This window comes from Carcharodon carcharias, chromosome 10 (assembly GCF_017639515.1).
Source record: "Carcharodon carcharias isolate sCarCar2 chromosome 10, sCarCar2.pri, whole genome shotgun sequence".
Taxonomy (NCBI): Eukaryota; Metazoa; Chordata; class Chondrichthyes; order Lamniformes; family Lamnidae; genus Carcharodon; species Carcharodon carcharias.
Window position 1 is genome coordinate 147,061,888 of NC_054476.1, and position 16,077 is coordinate 147,077,964.

Consider the following 16,077-nt stretch of genomic DNA (forward strand, 5'->3'; position numbering starts at 1 on the left):
CTCATGCATGAATCACAAAAAGCTAACATACAAGTTCAGCAGGTAATAGGGAAGGCAAATGGAATGTTGGCCTTTATTACAAAGGGAATTGAGTATAAAAATAGGGAAGTCTTGCTAAAACTATACAAGGCACTACTTAGATCACACCTCAAATACTGTGAACAATTTTAGTCCCCTTATCTAAGGAAAGATACACTGGCATTGGAGACGTCCAGAGAATATTCACTAGGTTGATCCCGGGTATGGAGGGATTTTCTTATGAGGAGAGATTGAGTAGATTGGGTCTGTACTCATTGGAATTTAGAAGAATGAGAGGTGACCTTATTGAAACATATAAGATTCTTAGGGGGCTTGACAGGGTAGATACTGAGAGGTTGTTTCCCCTTGTGGGAGAGTCTAGGACCAGAGGGCATAATCTCAGAGTAAGGGGGGACTCCAATTTAAAACAGAGATGAGGATGAATTTCTTCTCTCAGAGGGTACTTAATCTGTGGAATTCTTTACCTCTGAGGGCTGTAGAGGCTGGGTCGTTAAGTATATTTGAGGTTGAGATAGACAGATTTTTAATCAGTAAGGGAATCAAGGGCTATGGGGAAAAGGCAGGAAAGTGGAGTTGAGGATTATCAGATCAGCCATGATCTCATTGAATGGCGGAGCAGACTCGATGGGCTGAATGGCCTACTTCTACAACATCTTATGGTCTTATGGAAACACCTTGGGTCATTTTACTATGTTAAAGGTCCAGTATAAAAGCAAGTTGTTGTTTCTGATGAAAAGTCATTAACCTGAAACATTCACTCTGGGCAACATTTTCCCCCCATCTGGGGGGGTGGGGGGGGGGAGGTGGGGGGGGATGTGTGGGAGCAGACGTGAGCGGGCGGGTTCCCGATCAGCGCCCCCATTGGGGGTGCGCCACCATTTTACATGGGTGGGCCAAATAAGGCCCACCCAGCGTGACGTCTGCCCCATGCACTCCCTGTGCGGGTGGGGAGGGGGGAATTCCCTGAGTCAGGAATGCACTCTATCGCACATGCGCGTGAAAAGAGCGCACAGATCTCCCTGAGGCAAAATGCTGCCTCAGGGAGATTGGCTCTGGTTTGAAAATTTTCAATAAAGAAGGGGAGTAAAACTATTGACATGTCCATTCATGTGCCACTGTCACATGAGCTGGGACACGTCAATTTCTTTCATTTAAACATTTTATAAAAACTTTAATACCCTCATGAAACCTCATCCCGCCCGTGGATGAGGATTCACGTTTTTCAGAAGCCCGCCTGGGCTCCTGACCTGCCCGCCAACCTTAAGGCAGGTCCATTAATCATGTTAATTAGTTTTTTAATGGCCTTAATAAGCCTTTGACAGTTTGGCGGGCACGCAGCCGATTTGGTTGTGCGCCTGCCAAACTGAAAATCTAAATGGCGCGGGTTGACATCGGGACACATGCCCGATGTCACCTTGTGGCATTTTATGTGTCGGCAAGTGGGTCCCGCCCCCCGCTCGCTGAACAGAAGATTCTGCCCTCTGCTTCTCATTCCACAAATGCTGCCTGCCCTGCTGTGTATTTCTAGCATTTTCTGTTTTTATTTCTACCTTCCACACTGTCCCTATAATCTTAATTCCTTTTATTATCACAAAATCTATCAATCTCTGTCTTAAATATACTGAATGGCTGAGTATCTACAGCCCTGTGGGGTACAGAATTCCAAAGTTCCATAACCCTTTGAGTGAAGAAATTTCTCCTCATCTCTGTCCTAAATGGCCAACCCCTTATTTGGAGACTGTGACCCATAGTTCTAGACTCCCCAGCTCTGGGAAACATTCTCCCAGCATCTGTCCTATCAATCTCCTTAATAGTTTTGTGTTAGCAAATCTATCTAAATTATATTTTTTATAAATATGTTGGATTAGAAATTATAGCTAAGTAACGACAGAAATAAAACTCCAACTGGCTTTATGACTAGTTCCTATCGTGCCAAAAGAAAATTTAAACTAAATAATGCCCTCCAGCAGAACCAGCATCTTTTGGTTCTGTTGAGTGTGTTTTCCATCATCGTAAAATAGCACCCCAACTGATCAGAAATAGTATAATAATTTCTCAATTAAATTAACACCTCAATGGAGCATGTTATAGTTTTGAGTAAGACTATTGCTAAAAGAAGAAATATATACAAGACTATTGGTATAGATTGTTTGTTGAACACGATTATTGTGCTACAATGATAGTCTTGGGGGCACAATTTGTCTGTGAGCGGGCGGGCATGCGCCCGACCCGCTCGAGCGTAAGATGACGCACGATGACGTTGCGCAAGCGTCCCGACATAATTGTGCACTCGGTCAATATTTCGCTTGGCGGGCACGCGCGGGAGTTGGAGTCACGCCTGCCATTAAGTAAGAGGCCAGTTAAGGCCCTTGACAACCCAATTGACGGCAATTTGGCGTTGCCTGTTCAATTTTTCGCTCATTGCATGGGCAAAACAGGCAGGCGGGCAGGCCACAATTTGCAAAGCCTTATTCACGGGCAGGATAAGAAGGGTCAGCAGCATTGTCAATGTGAGTGGTGAGGAGTTCTGGAGATAACTTGCTGCTTATTGGTACTTGGCAGCTTAATCTCTAATCAGAGCTTCATTCCTAGCATTTCCAAGCTCCATTTCTGCACTCATTGGTGTCTCCCAGGCCCCCTGAGGATTGAGACTGTGTGGACCCTTCTAGGTATCAGGCAGCCTTCCCTTACCCTGGTAATGGGGATTGTGCTCTCCGCTGGAGGCACCTCTTCTGAGGAGGAACAGAGGGGCAGAAGGCCATGTGTCCCTATGCAGCTTCCAGGGGAGTGACCTGTGGGAGGAGAGGCGCAGGCGCAAGGGGCGCAGGGCCAGCAGGAAGTCCAAGGTGGAAGGGGCCGCAGAAGATGCCGCTATCTTGCTGCCAGGGTTTACAGGCGGCAATACAAGTACCTCAATATGTCTGAGATGCAATGCGGAAGGAGGCTCCACCTCTCCAGGGAGACTGTGACCTCCATTTGTCAGATGGTAGGCCCTGAGATCACCTCCAACTGTGTGGGTGGAACCCCATGCCAGTGGCTCTGAAGGTCACAGTGGCCCTCAACTTTTATGCCTCTGGCTCTTTACAGGGCTCAGTGGGAGATCTGTGTGGAGTGTCCCAATCAGCTGTCCACAGCTGCATCAAGCTGGTGACAGAAGCTCTGTTCAGGTGGGTATTGACTTTCATTGATTTCTGTATGGACGAGGCCAGCCAGACACAGCGAGCCAGAGGCTTTGCAGTGATTGCTGGGCCCCCCTGCATTCAGGATGCTATCAACTGCACACATGTGGCCATCAAGGCGCCAGCGGGTCAGCCAGGTGCCTTCGTCAACAGGAAGGGATTCCACTCCATGAACATGCAAATAATGTATGACCACAGGATGCAGATTCTGCAAGCCTGTGCAAGGTTTCCCAGCAGCTCCCATGGCGCATACATCCTGAGACGCGTCCAGGTGCCGAGGCTATTCAGTGCTTCAGCCCAACTGGATGGGTGGCTCCTGGGTGACAAGGGCTTGACACCTCATGACACCTTTCTGCTACCCAAGAACAGAGGTGGAGCAGCAGTACAACAGGAGCCATGCCTCCACAAGGGCAGTGGTAGAGAGAACCATAGGTCTTATCAGGATGCGCTTCTGACACCTGGACCATTCAGGGACCGCCATGTGATACCCCCTAGAGTGGTTGTTACTGATTGTGGTTGCATGCTGCACTCTCCACAATCTGGCACTGGCAAGGGAGACCCACTGAGGAAGAGAATCTTGACGCAGCTGCACAGACAATAGAGGATGAATCCTGTAGTAAGTCAGAAGAGGAGCATGGTGAGGAGAATGCTGAGGGCTTGGAGCCTGATCTCGGCAACCTCCAAGGGAGCTGGGACACTAGAGACACCTTGATCCAATGCTCCTTCAGCTAGGCTGCCAAATAAGAACTACCCCATCATGCCAGGGCTGCTGCCTCCATCCTGAATTGCAGAAATGACTCTTTCCTTGGCCCCCAATATACAGTCACCCACAGCCAGCATTACATAATGGCCTACCTTGCACCTACAAAACAAACGAAGCATGCTCAGGCCACAGACACAAAAGCAAATGTCATTTTATGTTGGAGCTCACATAGGCTTGAATAGAAAAATATCCAGTATTGGTAGTCACACCATTAAAGAAAGAAAAATAAAATGGAGGAACAATAGATCATCCATGACCAGTCCCCCTCGTGCTTAAGGTGCCTTAAACTTACGTTTACAGGCGCTATGTCTTGGTGCTCCCCCCTCACTGGCAGCGGCATTGGAAGCAGCCTGCTGACTGTGCTGTCCTGTTGGCCTTGATGACCTTGTCGGTTGTCCTTTGGCCAGTGGAGCCTGTGCTGGCCGCGCCTGGGAGGGAGCAGCCATTGCCACAGCTGGCATCTCCCCAGTCGCCACAGCTTCATCAGATGCCACAATCACTGGCAGAGGGGTGGAGGAGCTGCTGCTGTCATTCAGAGCACCCTGAGAGGAGCCCGCAGAGACGACAGGCAGCTCGTGTGCCAATGTTTGGTCTCTGTAGACCTCCCTGTTCACCGTTAATGGATGGGCACCTAGTGGGATACTGAGTGCCCCATTCATCTCACACACAGACACTGACCAGCTGAGGTCACTACCCGTGTAAGTGCTTGCAGGTCTGAGCACAAACCCAGGAACCCCTGATTCTGTTCCTGGAACTGCCTCTTCATGACTGTCGCCACTCTCTCAATGGAGGAGGCAGTGTGCTCGGCCATGAGGGTCAGCACAGTGCTCAAGCTCCACAGGGACTCCTCCACAATGGAGACTATGGCACGAATATCCTCTTGGATCTCCGCCAGATCCTCCTGTGCACCCAGCTGGACATCCAGCATCTGCTGCCTAATGGATGACTCCAGACGTTCATCATCAGCCTTCGACTGAGCAATGTCTTGGTCTCCAGCAGTCCTCCAACTGCCAGCGCCCTGGGCACTCTCTGTCTACGCATGAACGTCAAGCGAGTGTGAAGGGGCCTTAACAATGTGCACCAAGATATTAGCCACTGAACTAATGCCCACCAAGGTGCTAGTATCTGCACTGGTGCCTGGTTCAGAGAGCGGGTATGACACAGGTGCTTGCGGAGCATGGTGGTCCTCTGGTGTCAGGGGTGGCCCTTCAGGGCCTGGAGAGCAGCATCTGCTGGTGAACCTAAAAGGGAGAAGAAGGACATGTCATTAGTTAAAGTCATCACACTGTCACTGTGCATGCCAGGTACCCTGGTGAGACCATGGAGATCTGCAACATGTTGCCCTTGTCTTTCAATGATCAATGGGAAATCCAGGTTTAAGGCTTATATCAATGAAGAGACTGGGAGAGGATGAGAAGGTGTGGGAGTCCACTGCCAGTCTGCAACCTCTCAATATTGTTATGGGATGTCTCCTCCTGAAAAGACAGAGGAGCATTGATAAGCCCACTCTACCTGCAGCACCATTACAGCCTGGCTAACCCCAGCTGAGGAGCACCTTGCAGGTCATATCCAAGTCATGGCCCTTGAGCCGTAAGGCACTCAGTCAAAGCAGCCAGGGCTCAGCCCCTTGGTCAGCACCTTGTTGGCACAGCTGGCACTCAGACTCTAACACCCTTGAGCTCCATGGGAGGGACGGCCAGCCCAAAACAATTGAACATACTGACTGATGCCAACATGGTACTCACCCTTCCTGAGTGCAGCAGGTCATTGAAGTGTTTCTGGCACTGCACCCAGGTGTGCTGCATCCTGTTGTGGCTGCTCACCTGGGCTGCCACCTCCTCCCATGCCTTCTTGGTGAGGTGCGGTGGCCTCCTCCTCCTATCTCTGGGGACAAAGATGTCTCTTCTGGCAGCCACCTCTTCCAGAAGGGCAGCAAGGCACTTGTCGGAAAAACGGAGGGCTGAGTGCCCAACCGACCTGCCCTCCCACCTGACTTTTGCTGACGCACTTGACTCCATCCTTGCAGCGATGGACAGACATCCTTCCCTGGCAGCCTTTCTCAGGCTGCCTGAGCCATTTTTAAACCAGCCACCAGGTCGACATTGGACCCGTTAGTCAAGAGGCCTCTGCCCCTGCTTGGCTCTTCCTGGCCAGTGATGAACTGCGTTTCACACTGGACGGGCCTTAATTGGCCTGCCAGTGTGAAATCGTGGTTGGCCCCGATCGTAGGCAGCAGTCGGATTCTTGACCACCTCTGCCCACCCCCATTGAGCCCACCCGATGAGGGCAAAATTCTGCCCTTGATGTCATATGCAAAATGCAACCAGCCAACATTGAATAATATCATACTAGCTAAATATGCTGGATTGTTGCTCATCAAGATTTTACATGTAATTGTTCATCTCACTCCAGAGATTAAATTTGGAAGCATTTTTGGCACTGGGAACTGAATATTGGAACACTATTGGAAAAACATTCTTGATTGTAAAAATGGCTTTTTTGTACTCTTTCCTGATTGTTACAACCGGGGTGGGAGGAGTGTGTGAATTATCAAGCCCCTCTACTCCGCAGGGCGTACCATTAATTTAAATGCTAATTTTCTAATTAAAATGGCCAACTGTGTACCTATACCTCTAGTACCCAGAAGGAAAGAGACACTGACCAGGCTTCTTTCAAAAACTCAGAATGATTAATTTATTATAAAACAAAACTCCTTTTAAACAAGTTTCAAGAACTGATTGACACACAATCGTAATCTGGAAGTGTAACTAACTAACTAACTCTTTTAAACTTCCCCAGCACATACACGGACACGCATACACAGACAAACAAAAGACATACAGGTAGTCTCTGCGGAGTTGGGTGGAGGGGAAAAAAATCTTTCCTAGAAAGAAATGAAAAATAAAGTTCATGGAGGTTTGATGCTGTCGGTCTGAAGTTCCCTCACGTGAAGGGTTCCTTGGGTGGGTCCAGTAGATGTTGGGAAGTTCACCAACAATGCTTCAGGGTGGAGAAGACCATAGCTGGACCAATTCTTCCTGTCTCAGCTAGCAAGACCAAAATTATGCAGACAAACTACACTCAGATGAGGATTGTCTGGCTACAGTTCAAGAACTACATATGATTTCACAAAACAGAGAGGAGGAGAGAGAGAGAGAGAGCTAGTCAGGGTAGCCTTCAGTTCTCAGCCTTTCCCCAACAAGACTGAAAGCAAAACCACAGGTTCAAACTTAAGGGGAAAAATTTTTCCACTGTTGGGGGGAGGTGCAGGAAGGGGTGCATTTTACATGGATGGGCCAATTTCAGTGTGACATCCACCAGGAAGCACTTTGGCTCCCTGTGCAGGGAGGGATTTCCCTCAGCTGGGAGTGTGCTCTTTCACACATGCGCGCAAAAGAGCGCACTGATCTCCTTGAGGCTAAGTGCTGCCTCAGGGAGATTGGCTCCAAATTAAAAATTATTTAACAAATGATAGCAAGATTTCCCTGACATGTCCCCTCATGTGACATTGTCACATGAGTTGGGACATGTCCATAACTTTTACCGAAACCTTTATTAAATATTTAAAAACCCTCATGAAACCTCATTCTGTCCGTGATTGCTGTATTTTAATGGCAAAATAACAGAGAAGTTAACGGTCGCTGTATTTTTAATATCATTTGACTGCGCATCGCATTATAATTCTATTGTGGATTAAGATTATAGTCACTTTAATTTATAAACTTGTGCGTGATTATGTCGAAAGCAAAGAATTTGGCAGTGTGCTGTAGCATGAAACAATGTTAAACGCACTAGTAAAACCGTTTGATGCGAGAGAGGCAATTGTCAGCTTGGAATGAAGCTCCGCAAAGTGTAAAAAATTGTACAGTTCCCGGATCTTAGGCGATATGTTCTGCTTGTGGGAACTGTTGTTAGACTGCTGAGACAGAAGACGGCTCTCAAGAAACCATCAAATTGTAGCCGAGAATATGAAACTAAATTTAGCGATTTTGAAGGTGGGTTAAAGATTACTGCTGTGATCATGGACTCACTCATGGCTTAAGGGACTTGTGAACAGTGCAGTGTTACCAGATGCGAAGATAAATTTGGATAATAAGACACTGAGAACAGCAGTTTGAAGTGGTTCTAATAGATTTACCAATACCTGCCTCTAGTCAAGGTATTTTTTCAGATGTTACATTTTATTGGGCGGATCCATTAAACAAACAAGTCCGCGGAGGAACAGTGTTGTGACCTCTCTTCACTCAGGGAGTAAAATGAATGAACAAGGGTTACAATGTGAGCCAAATAAGCCTAGAGACTTTTGACTCTGAGTTTTCTGTCATGTGGCACTTATTTTTGCCTAAGGCTAATATAAAAAGAAACACAGATACACTATTTCTTTAAACACATCAGGGATGGTCTAAGGTGAAATTGTCTATTGTTGCTGATATTGGAAACAATATTTTAAAGTATCATAGGGCGGTTTCTCTTATATTTTACTTCGATTTAAAATACGGAATAAAATTAATATGAATTGGAATTTCAAATGTGATACCTCAGTAATGGGCTTTTCTTGAACTAGGAACCGAGCAAGCAACTTAGCTCTGGAGATAGGGAGCTTTGCACCTCCAGCTCACGGCCATTTGGGCTACGGCCGTACATTCACCTCTGGTTCGAAAATCTTCTGCCCAGCTTTTGGTGTTCCTGTTTTTAGTTATTCTTTCAAGGGGCGTGGGCGTCGCTGGCTAAAAATGCTGGCCTGGCCAGCGCCGCTCCACGTCCCATGAAAGAATTTAAATACATAAATAACAGAATTATCATCAAGATGTCAAAATTCTGACTCGACAACACAAACAGCCTGCTGGGTCCAACGTTTCCTGCCTCCAGGTTGTTTGTTCAATTCATATGTTAACATGCTTTAAATCTGTTCTGAAGACATATTTATTTTCCAAAAGGAGAGCAGTCTGTTTACTGGGAGTATGAAATAGTCACTTTAGGAATAAGGATGAGAGTAGCGTCCGATTCACCTCCCCAGCCTTAGATCTGCTGCAGAAGGCAGGGATTTATTCCAGTGGTACTCGGTACCTGAAGAACTCACAGAATCACAGAATTGTTACAGTGTCTGCACCGACAGGATTATCAAATCAGGATTATCTATAACAAAAACAGAATTACCTGGAAAAACTCAGCAGGTCTGGCAGCATCGGCGGAGAAGAAAAGAGTTGACGTTTCGAGTCCTCATGACCCTTCGACAGAACTACTGTCGAAGGGTCATGAGGACTCGAAACGTCAACTCTTTTCTTCTCCGCCGATGCTGCCAGACCTGCTGAGTTTTTCCAGGTAATTCTGTTTTTGTTTTGGATTTCCAGCATCCGCAGTTTTTTTGTTTTTATCTCAGGATTATCTATTGTAGTTTATCTGTTCTCTGCTTCACAATGCTTCAAATGCAGTACTGAATAAAGTGGCGCCAAATTTTCTACCATTCATAGTCATTGCCCCAGACACCAATTCTAATTAAAATAGCACAAGTGAGGAATAAATACTCACAAGCCTGTGATTAAAGACATTGGTTCACACTTCATGACGGCACCACGTGAGGTGTTGCACTCTAAAAGGGGAGAACAAAAATTTGTTCGATGTTTGTTGGATCGATCGGCCGACACTGAAATAAGATGTTAGAGAGCAAATTAATATAAATGTGCCTTATCCTCACAGATTACCCAGCTAAAAATTGAAAACAACCCATTTGCCAAAGGATTCAGAGGGGGAGATGACAGTGACCTGCGCGTATCTCGTTTACAGAGGTACGTTATGCAACAAACATGCAGGTACTACATTTCATTTAAATGGTTGTTGAAATCTTTGTATTTTAATTTCATTATTTTTCTGAAGTTCTTTTTCAACAAGTTTCCTTCCCTCCTTCATCTCATGTAATTTCCTAGGTTTCTGCTACTCTTCCAGAATTGAGCAAATGCCAGAGAAGAGAGCAGTCTAGATTTTTCAATCAGAAGTATAGTTTTTAAGCATTCAGTGGGTGTTTTCAACCAGAACGTTAAATGGAAACCAAAGAAATTTTCAAAGGAGGCCATTGATAAAATGTGAGAATGGGCTAAAAAGTGGCAGATAGAATTCAATGTATTTTCATCAAAATGTATATACTTTCATTGGAAGAGCAACTTGGTGTTGTTGAAGATCAGACGCATTTGAGGGTACAGGTTCGCAGGACATGAAACGCATGTTTCTTTAACCCTTTTTATTTCATCCCATTTCCTTCTTCCAGATGTCAAATCGAATCTTGCACATGAATAGGTTCTAACAGGAATAAAATTCTAGATTTTATTGCAAGATGTATAGAATATAACAGAAATAAAAACAGACAGTGCTGGAAAAACTCAGCAGGTCTCGCAATATCTGTGGAGAGAGAAACGAAGTGAGCGTTTCGAGTCCAATGTGACTCCTCTTCGGATTAATACTTCATAATATATCCCTTGAAAATATAACTGACCTGCAGTAATGACAACTCTATATCAAAACTTTATAAGATCCAGTTAGAATACTGTATGCAGTATTGGGGTCCGCATTATAGGGAGAATATTGAGACTTTAGAGAGGGTATAAAGCAGACTTATTAGGATACTTCTGTTTACGAGGAAACGAAAACAAATATTTCCTTTAGACATTAGATATTATGGGGGAAAATAATAGAATGGTTAAAAATTATGAAAGGATGGTAAACTGTTTCCAGTAGCTGAACTGGGGCCTCAACCTTTTACAATTTATATAAATGACTTGGATGAATAGGCCAAAGGTATGGCTGCTAAATTTTGCTGATGACACAAAGATAGGTAGGAAACTAAGTTGTGAAGAAGACATATGGAGGCTACAAAGGGATATAGATAGGTTATGTGAGTGAGCAAAGATCTGGTAAATTGAGTAAAATGTGGGAAAATGTGAAATTGTCCATTTTGGCAGGAAGAATAAGAAAGCATGCTATCTGAATGGTGAGAGATTGAAGAACTCTGAGATGCAGAGGCATTTGGGTGTACTAGTGCACGAATTGCAGAAGGTAAGTATGCAAGTACAGCAAGTAATTAGGAAAGCTAATGGAATGTTATTGTTTATTGCAAGGGGAGCTGAATACAAAAGTAGGAAGGTTATGATTCAGTTATACAGGGCATTTGTGAGACCACATCTGGAGTATTGTGTGTAGTATTGGTCTCCTTATTTAAGGAATGATGTAAATGCATTGGCATCAGTTAAGAGAAGGTTTACTAGACTAATCAGGTCTGGCAGCATCGGCGGAGAAGAAAAGAGTTGACGTTTTGAGTCCTCTGAGGACTCGAAACGTCAACTCATTTCTTCTCCGCCGATGCTGCCAGACCTGCTGAGTTTTTCCAGGTAATTCTGTTTTTGTTTTTGTTTTGGATTTCCAGCATCCGCAGTTTTTTTGTTTTTATTTACTAGACTAATACCTGGAATGGATAGGTTGCCTTATGACATAAGATTAGGCTTGAATCCACTGGAGTTTAGAAACGTAAGAGGTGACTTGATTGAAACATATAGATCCTGAGGGGTCTTGACAGGGTGGATTTGGAAAGGATGTTTCCTCTTGTGTGGGGATCTAGAACTTGGGGTCATTATCTAAAAATAAGGAGTCTTCCACTTAAGAAAGAAATGAGGAGAATTTTTTCTCTGAGGTTCATGTGTCTTTGGAATTCTCTTTTTAAGGCAGAGGTAGATAAATTCTTGATAAGCAAGGTGGTGAATGGTTATTGGGGATAGGCAGGAATATGGGGGAGGATTTTCCCCTCATCAGGCAAGTGCGGTGGGCAAGCCTGGGAGCGGCCATGCAACAGTCCACCACCCACGATTGGGCCCTGACTGCGATTTCATGCTAGCTGACCAATTAATGGCCAGCATGCATCATGCACTGAAACATTCAGCGCTGCAGGGGGGCTGGTGATGGTGGCACGGTGCAGAAGGAGGGGGAGGTGGACGAGTGTGTAAGTCGGTGCCATGTGGGTGTACTCACAGAAAGCTCCCTGAAGGCACAGAGCTGCCTCAGGGAGCTGAAGATCTTTAACATTAAAAATAAACAATTGAAAAATAAGGAAAACATGTCCCCTCATATCACTCTGTCACATAGAACCATAGAAAAGTTACAGCACAGAAGTTGTCCATGCCATGCCATGCCCTTTCTAATCCCATATTCCTGCACCCAGCCCATAACCCTGCAGCTTACAGCACTTAAGGTGCAGATCTAGGTACTTTTTAAAAGAGTTTAGAGTTTCTGCCTCTACCACCAACTTGGGCAGCGAATTCCAGACACCCACTACCCTCTGCATAAAAGAATTCTTCCTCATGTCCCCCTTTTGCCACTCTGCTTGAATCTATGTCCCCTGGTTCGAGAATTCTCCACCAAGGGAAACAATTTTATCCTGTCCACTCTATTTATTCCCCTCATAATTTTGTACACCTCAATCAAGTTATCTCTCAGCCTTCTTTGTTCTAAGGAAAATAACCCCAACCTATCCAAAATTTCCTCATAGCTACACTTTTCTAACTTTGGCAACATTCTTGTAAACCTCCTCTGCACTCTCTCCAGAACTATTACATCCTTCTTGTAATGTGGTGACCAGAACTGCACACAATACTCCAGTTGTGGTCTCACCAGTGTTTTATACAATTCCAACATTATATTGTTACTTTTATATTCTATACCTCTGCTAATGAAGGAGAGCATTCCATATGCCTTCTTTACAACCTTGTTTACTTGAACTGCTGCCTTCAGGGACCTGTGTACTTGTACGCCAAGATCTCGCACTTCATCTACCCCTCTTAGTATATTCCCATTTATTGTGTAATCCCTGTAACTGTTTGACCTCCCTAAAAGTATGACCTCACACTTCTCTATGTTAAAATCCATCTGCCACTTTACCGTCCACTCCACCAGCCCATCTATATCATTTTGGAGATTATGGCTATCCTCTACACTATCCACCACGCGGCCAATCTTTGTGTCATCTGCAAATTTCCCAATTGTACCCCTCCACGTCCAAATCATTAATATATGTTAAAAGTGAGATTTAAACATTTTTATTTTATTTTTAATTAACATCAGAAACCTCATCCCACCATGCATGAGGTTTCCTCAAAAATCCAAAGGCTGCATGGCCTTTTTGCCCACCTGCCAATCAAACAGTTGGACGGGCAGCTAAAAGTTCAATTTAATTAATTGATTAAGGGACACTCACCTGATGTCATCGCACACTATTTTATTCCCGTTCGGGTTGGGTGTGCGTCTGTCCACGGGATGAAAAATTCAGCCCATGGAGTTGAGGTTGCAATCAGATCAGCCATGATCTTATTGAATGGTGGAGCAGACATGAGGGGCCATGTGATCTACTCCTGCTCCTAGTTAGTATTTCATGTGAAAGTCTAGAATGAGGCCAATGATGCAAAATTAATTGTAAGTAAGGAAGCTAAATGGAGCCTGTAGAATTTATTTTCTGGATGAATGGTTGAAGCAAGAACTGTCAACATGCAAAATTTGATTGGCAGTTGGATGGAGAAAAAGAGGATGAAAGGTGAGAGAATAAAGGAGAAGGGTTAAAAAAAACAGAATGGGTAAGTGATTAGGACATTTCATGTTTTGGTGGTTAAATACCAACATAAATGGGCTGGGTCAAATTATTGTTTTCCATGTTGTAACTTCTATGCATTTCTATGTAAATGTCAGTAAAAACTCTTTGTTCCCATCAATTTTAAGGGGCATTCTAATGATAAGTTTCCTTCCTTAAAATAAAGGTCAGAATGCAAAAGGTTTACATGAAAAATGAAGGTGAAATGGGGAAGGATGGAAGGGGTGATCCCTCCTAAATGTGACGCCAGAGTTTATAAGAGTTATATGTTTCAAGATGCCTTTGTGAAGAATACACCTTAGTCTCATTCTAAACTTTTACATCTGTATTTCATTAAAAATGCTGTCTAGATTTCGAATCACAGAATGGAAAGAGGCCATTTGGCTTGTTGAGTCCATGTGGGCTCGCTGCAAGGGCAATGGAACTAGTCCCACTCCCCTGCCCTTTGCCTGTAACCCTGCACATTTTTATCTTCAGGTGTTTATCCAATTCTCTTTGGAAAGCCCTTATTGTGTCTGCCTCCATCATCCTCTTAGGCAATGCATTCCAGATCCTAAGTACTAGCTGTGTAAATAAAATGTTTTCTCTTGTCGCCTTTGGTTCTTTTGTTAATCACCTAAAATCAGTATTCTCTGGTTCTTCATCCCTCTGCCAAAGGAAACAATTTCTCCCTATCCATTCTGTCTAAACCCCTCATGATTTTAATCACCTTTATCAAATGTCCTCTAAACCTTCTCTAAGAAGAACAACCCAGCTTCTCCAATCTGTCCTCAAACTGAAATCACTACTTTCTGGAACCATTCTTGTAAATCTTCACTGCACCTCCTCTAACGCTTTCACATCCTTTCTAATGTGCAGTGCCCAAAAATTGGACACAATACTCCAGTTGAGGTGGAAACAATGTTTTATAAAGGTTTCCCACAACTTCCTAGCTTTCGTATTCTGTCTGTATTTATAAAGCCCAAAATCCCATATGTCATGTTAGCCACTTTTTCAACCTGCCCTGTCACCTTTAACCATCTGTGCATATATGTTCTCTGTTCCTGCACTGCCTATAGAATTGAAACCTTTAGCTTATGTTTCCTTTCCTTGTTCTTGCTACCAAAATGTATCTCTTCGCATTTCTCTTGATGAAATTTCATCTGCCATGTGCCTGCCCATTGCACCAATCTGTCTATGTAATCTTGAAATTGATCACAATCTTCCTCACAGTTCACAATACTCTAAGGTTTGTATCATCTGCAAATTTTGAAATCGTGCCACCCAATTGAACATCCAAGTCTAAGGCATTAACATATGTCAAGAAAAGCAGTGGTCTTAGTACTGACCCCTGGGGTACACCGCTGGATACCTTCCTCCAGACGGACTTCCTATCCAAGAATCTTACACTTATGGGTGAACGTTTTTGATTAAAATTTCTATGTCCACAGTTATAATGGAAACTCTGTATGTAAACGTGTTACACTGTGATCACACCCTTCCATCAGAGGCAATACTTTACTACCTCAGTTATGCATCTCAAAAGTCCTAAGTGTGTACGGCACTGAAACGGTGTATTTAAAATCTTATCTCTGGGCACCCTGATCTAATTACCTTTCCGTACATTCCAGATTATTCTCTTTTGACTCGCTATGTGTAATGTGTTACAGGAGGTCAACTAGTACAAATACAAATTTCTTCCGTTGTCTTTTCTTTGCAGAGAATATCCAATGATTTCAAAAAGCATTGTTAGGCAAAGACTCATTTCTAACCATGGTCAGTTGACACCGAAAATGGAAGCCAGCACACATCACGGGACGCAGGGTCACCAACACTACCCGTACGACAACAACGGACCCATTCAGTTAACTGCATCGGGCACTCAGGATCTGGCACTCAGCCCCTTTGCAGCACAGAGAGATTCGGGGCTAATCTATCACTGTTTTAAACCAAGAGGTAACTGGTGACAAAGTTTAAGTGCGTGCTGAGTAATGATTGATATATGAGGCTTAAGCGAAGAGTAAAGGATGGCATTGACACAATAATTAATGCTTTCAAAGAATTTTATTTTTAAAATCCCTCATTCGCGAGGTTTTATAATACATATGGATCCTGGCGCGCAAATACTCCTCTCTCCCTTATGTCTCTGTTACTGCTAACTTTCCCTCTTGTTTGACTACCAAAACAGCAAGACAAACAGTTCCGTTACTCCAAGACTTGAAATTTACTGCCAGCGAGTAACTGCTGAATCAATCAAATAACAAGGACAATTCTGCAGTCAAAAGCGAAAGTTCTTTGTATCTTATCGGTTCGAGTGTTATTATACAGAATGTTAGACGGCGAGCAGCAGACCAGAATGCAGCACATGGTTCAATCAAGATGACCACATGGCAAAAACGTTTGTCAGCAGAGTATCAAGATCCGGTTATGTTTTAACCTTCTGCCATCTGTTTGCTTTTTACCTATCAATATGGCATAAATTTTTCTATTACTTT

The 16,077-nt window shown here is 44.2% G+C and overlaps 1 protein-coding gene across 1 annotated transcript in view; it reads left to right on the top strand.

Moving 5' to 3' along the window:
* The window catches only part of tbx4 (T-box transcription factor 4), a 120,494-nt gene that overhangs the window by 94,182 nt on the left and 10,235 nt on the right, over positions 1 to 16,077 (top strand). Inside the window, exons 6-8 of the mRNA XM_041196704.1 lie at positions 9,679 to 9,767; positions 11,047 to 11,049; positions 15,303 to 15,538. Of these exons, the coding sequence (XP_041052638.1) occupies positions 9,679 to 9,767; positions 11,047 to 11,049; positions 15,303 to 15,538 (328 nt within the window). The remainder of the gene's footprint in view (positions 1 to 9,678; positions 9,768 to 11,046; positions 11,050 to 15,302; positions 15,539 to 16,077) is intronic.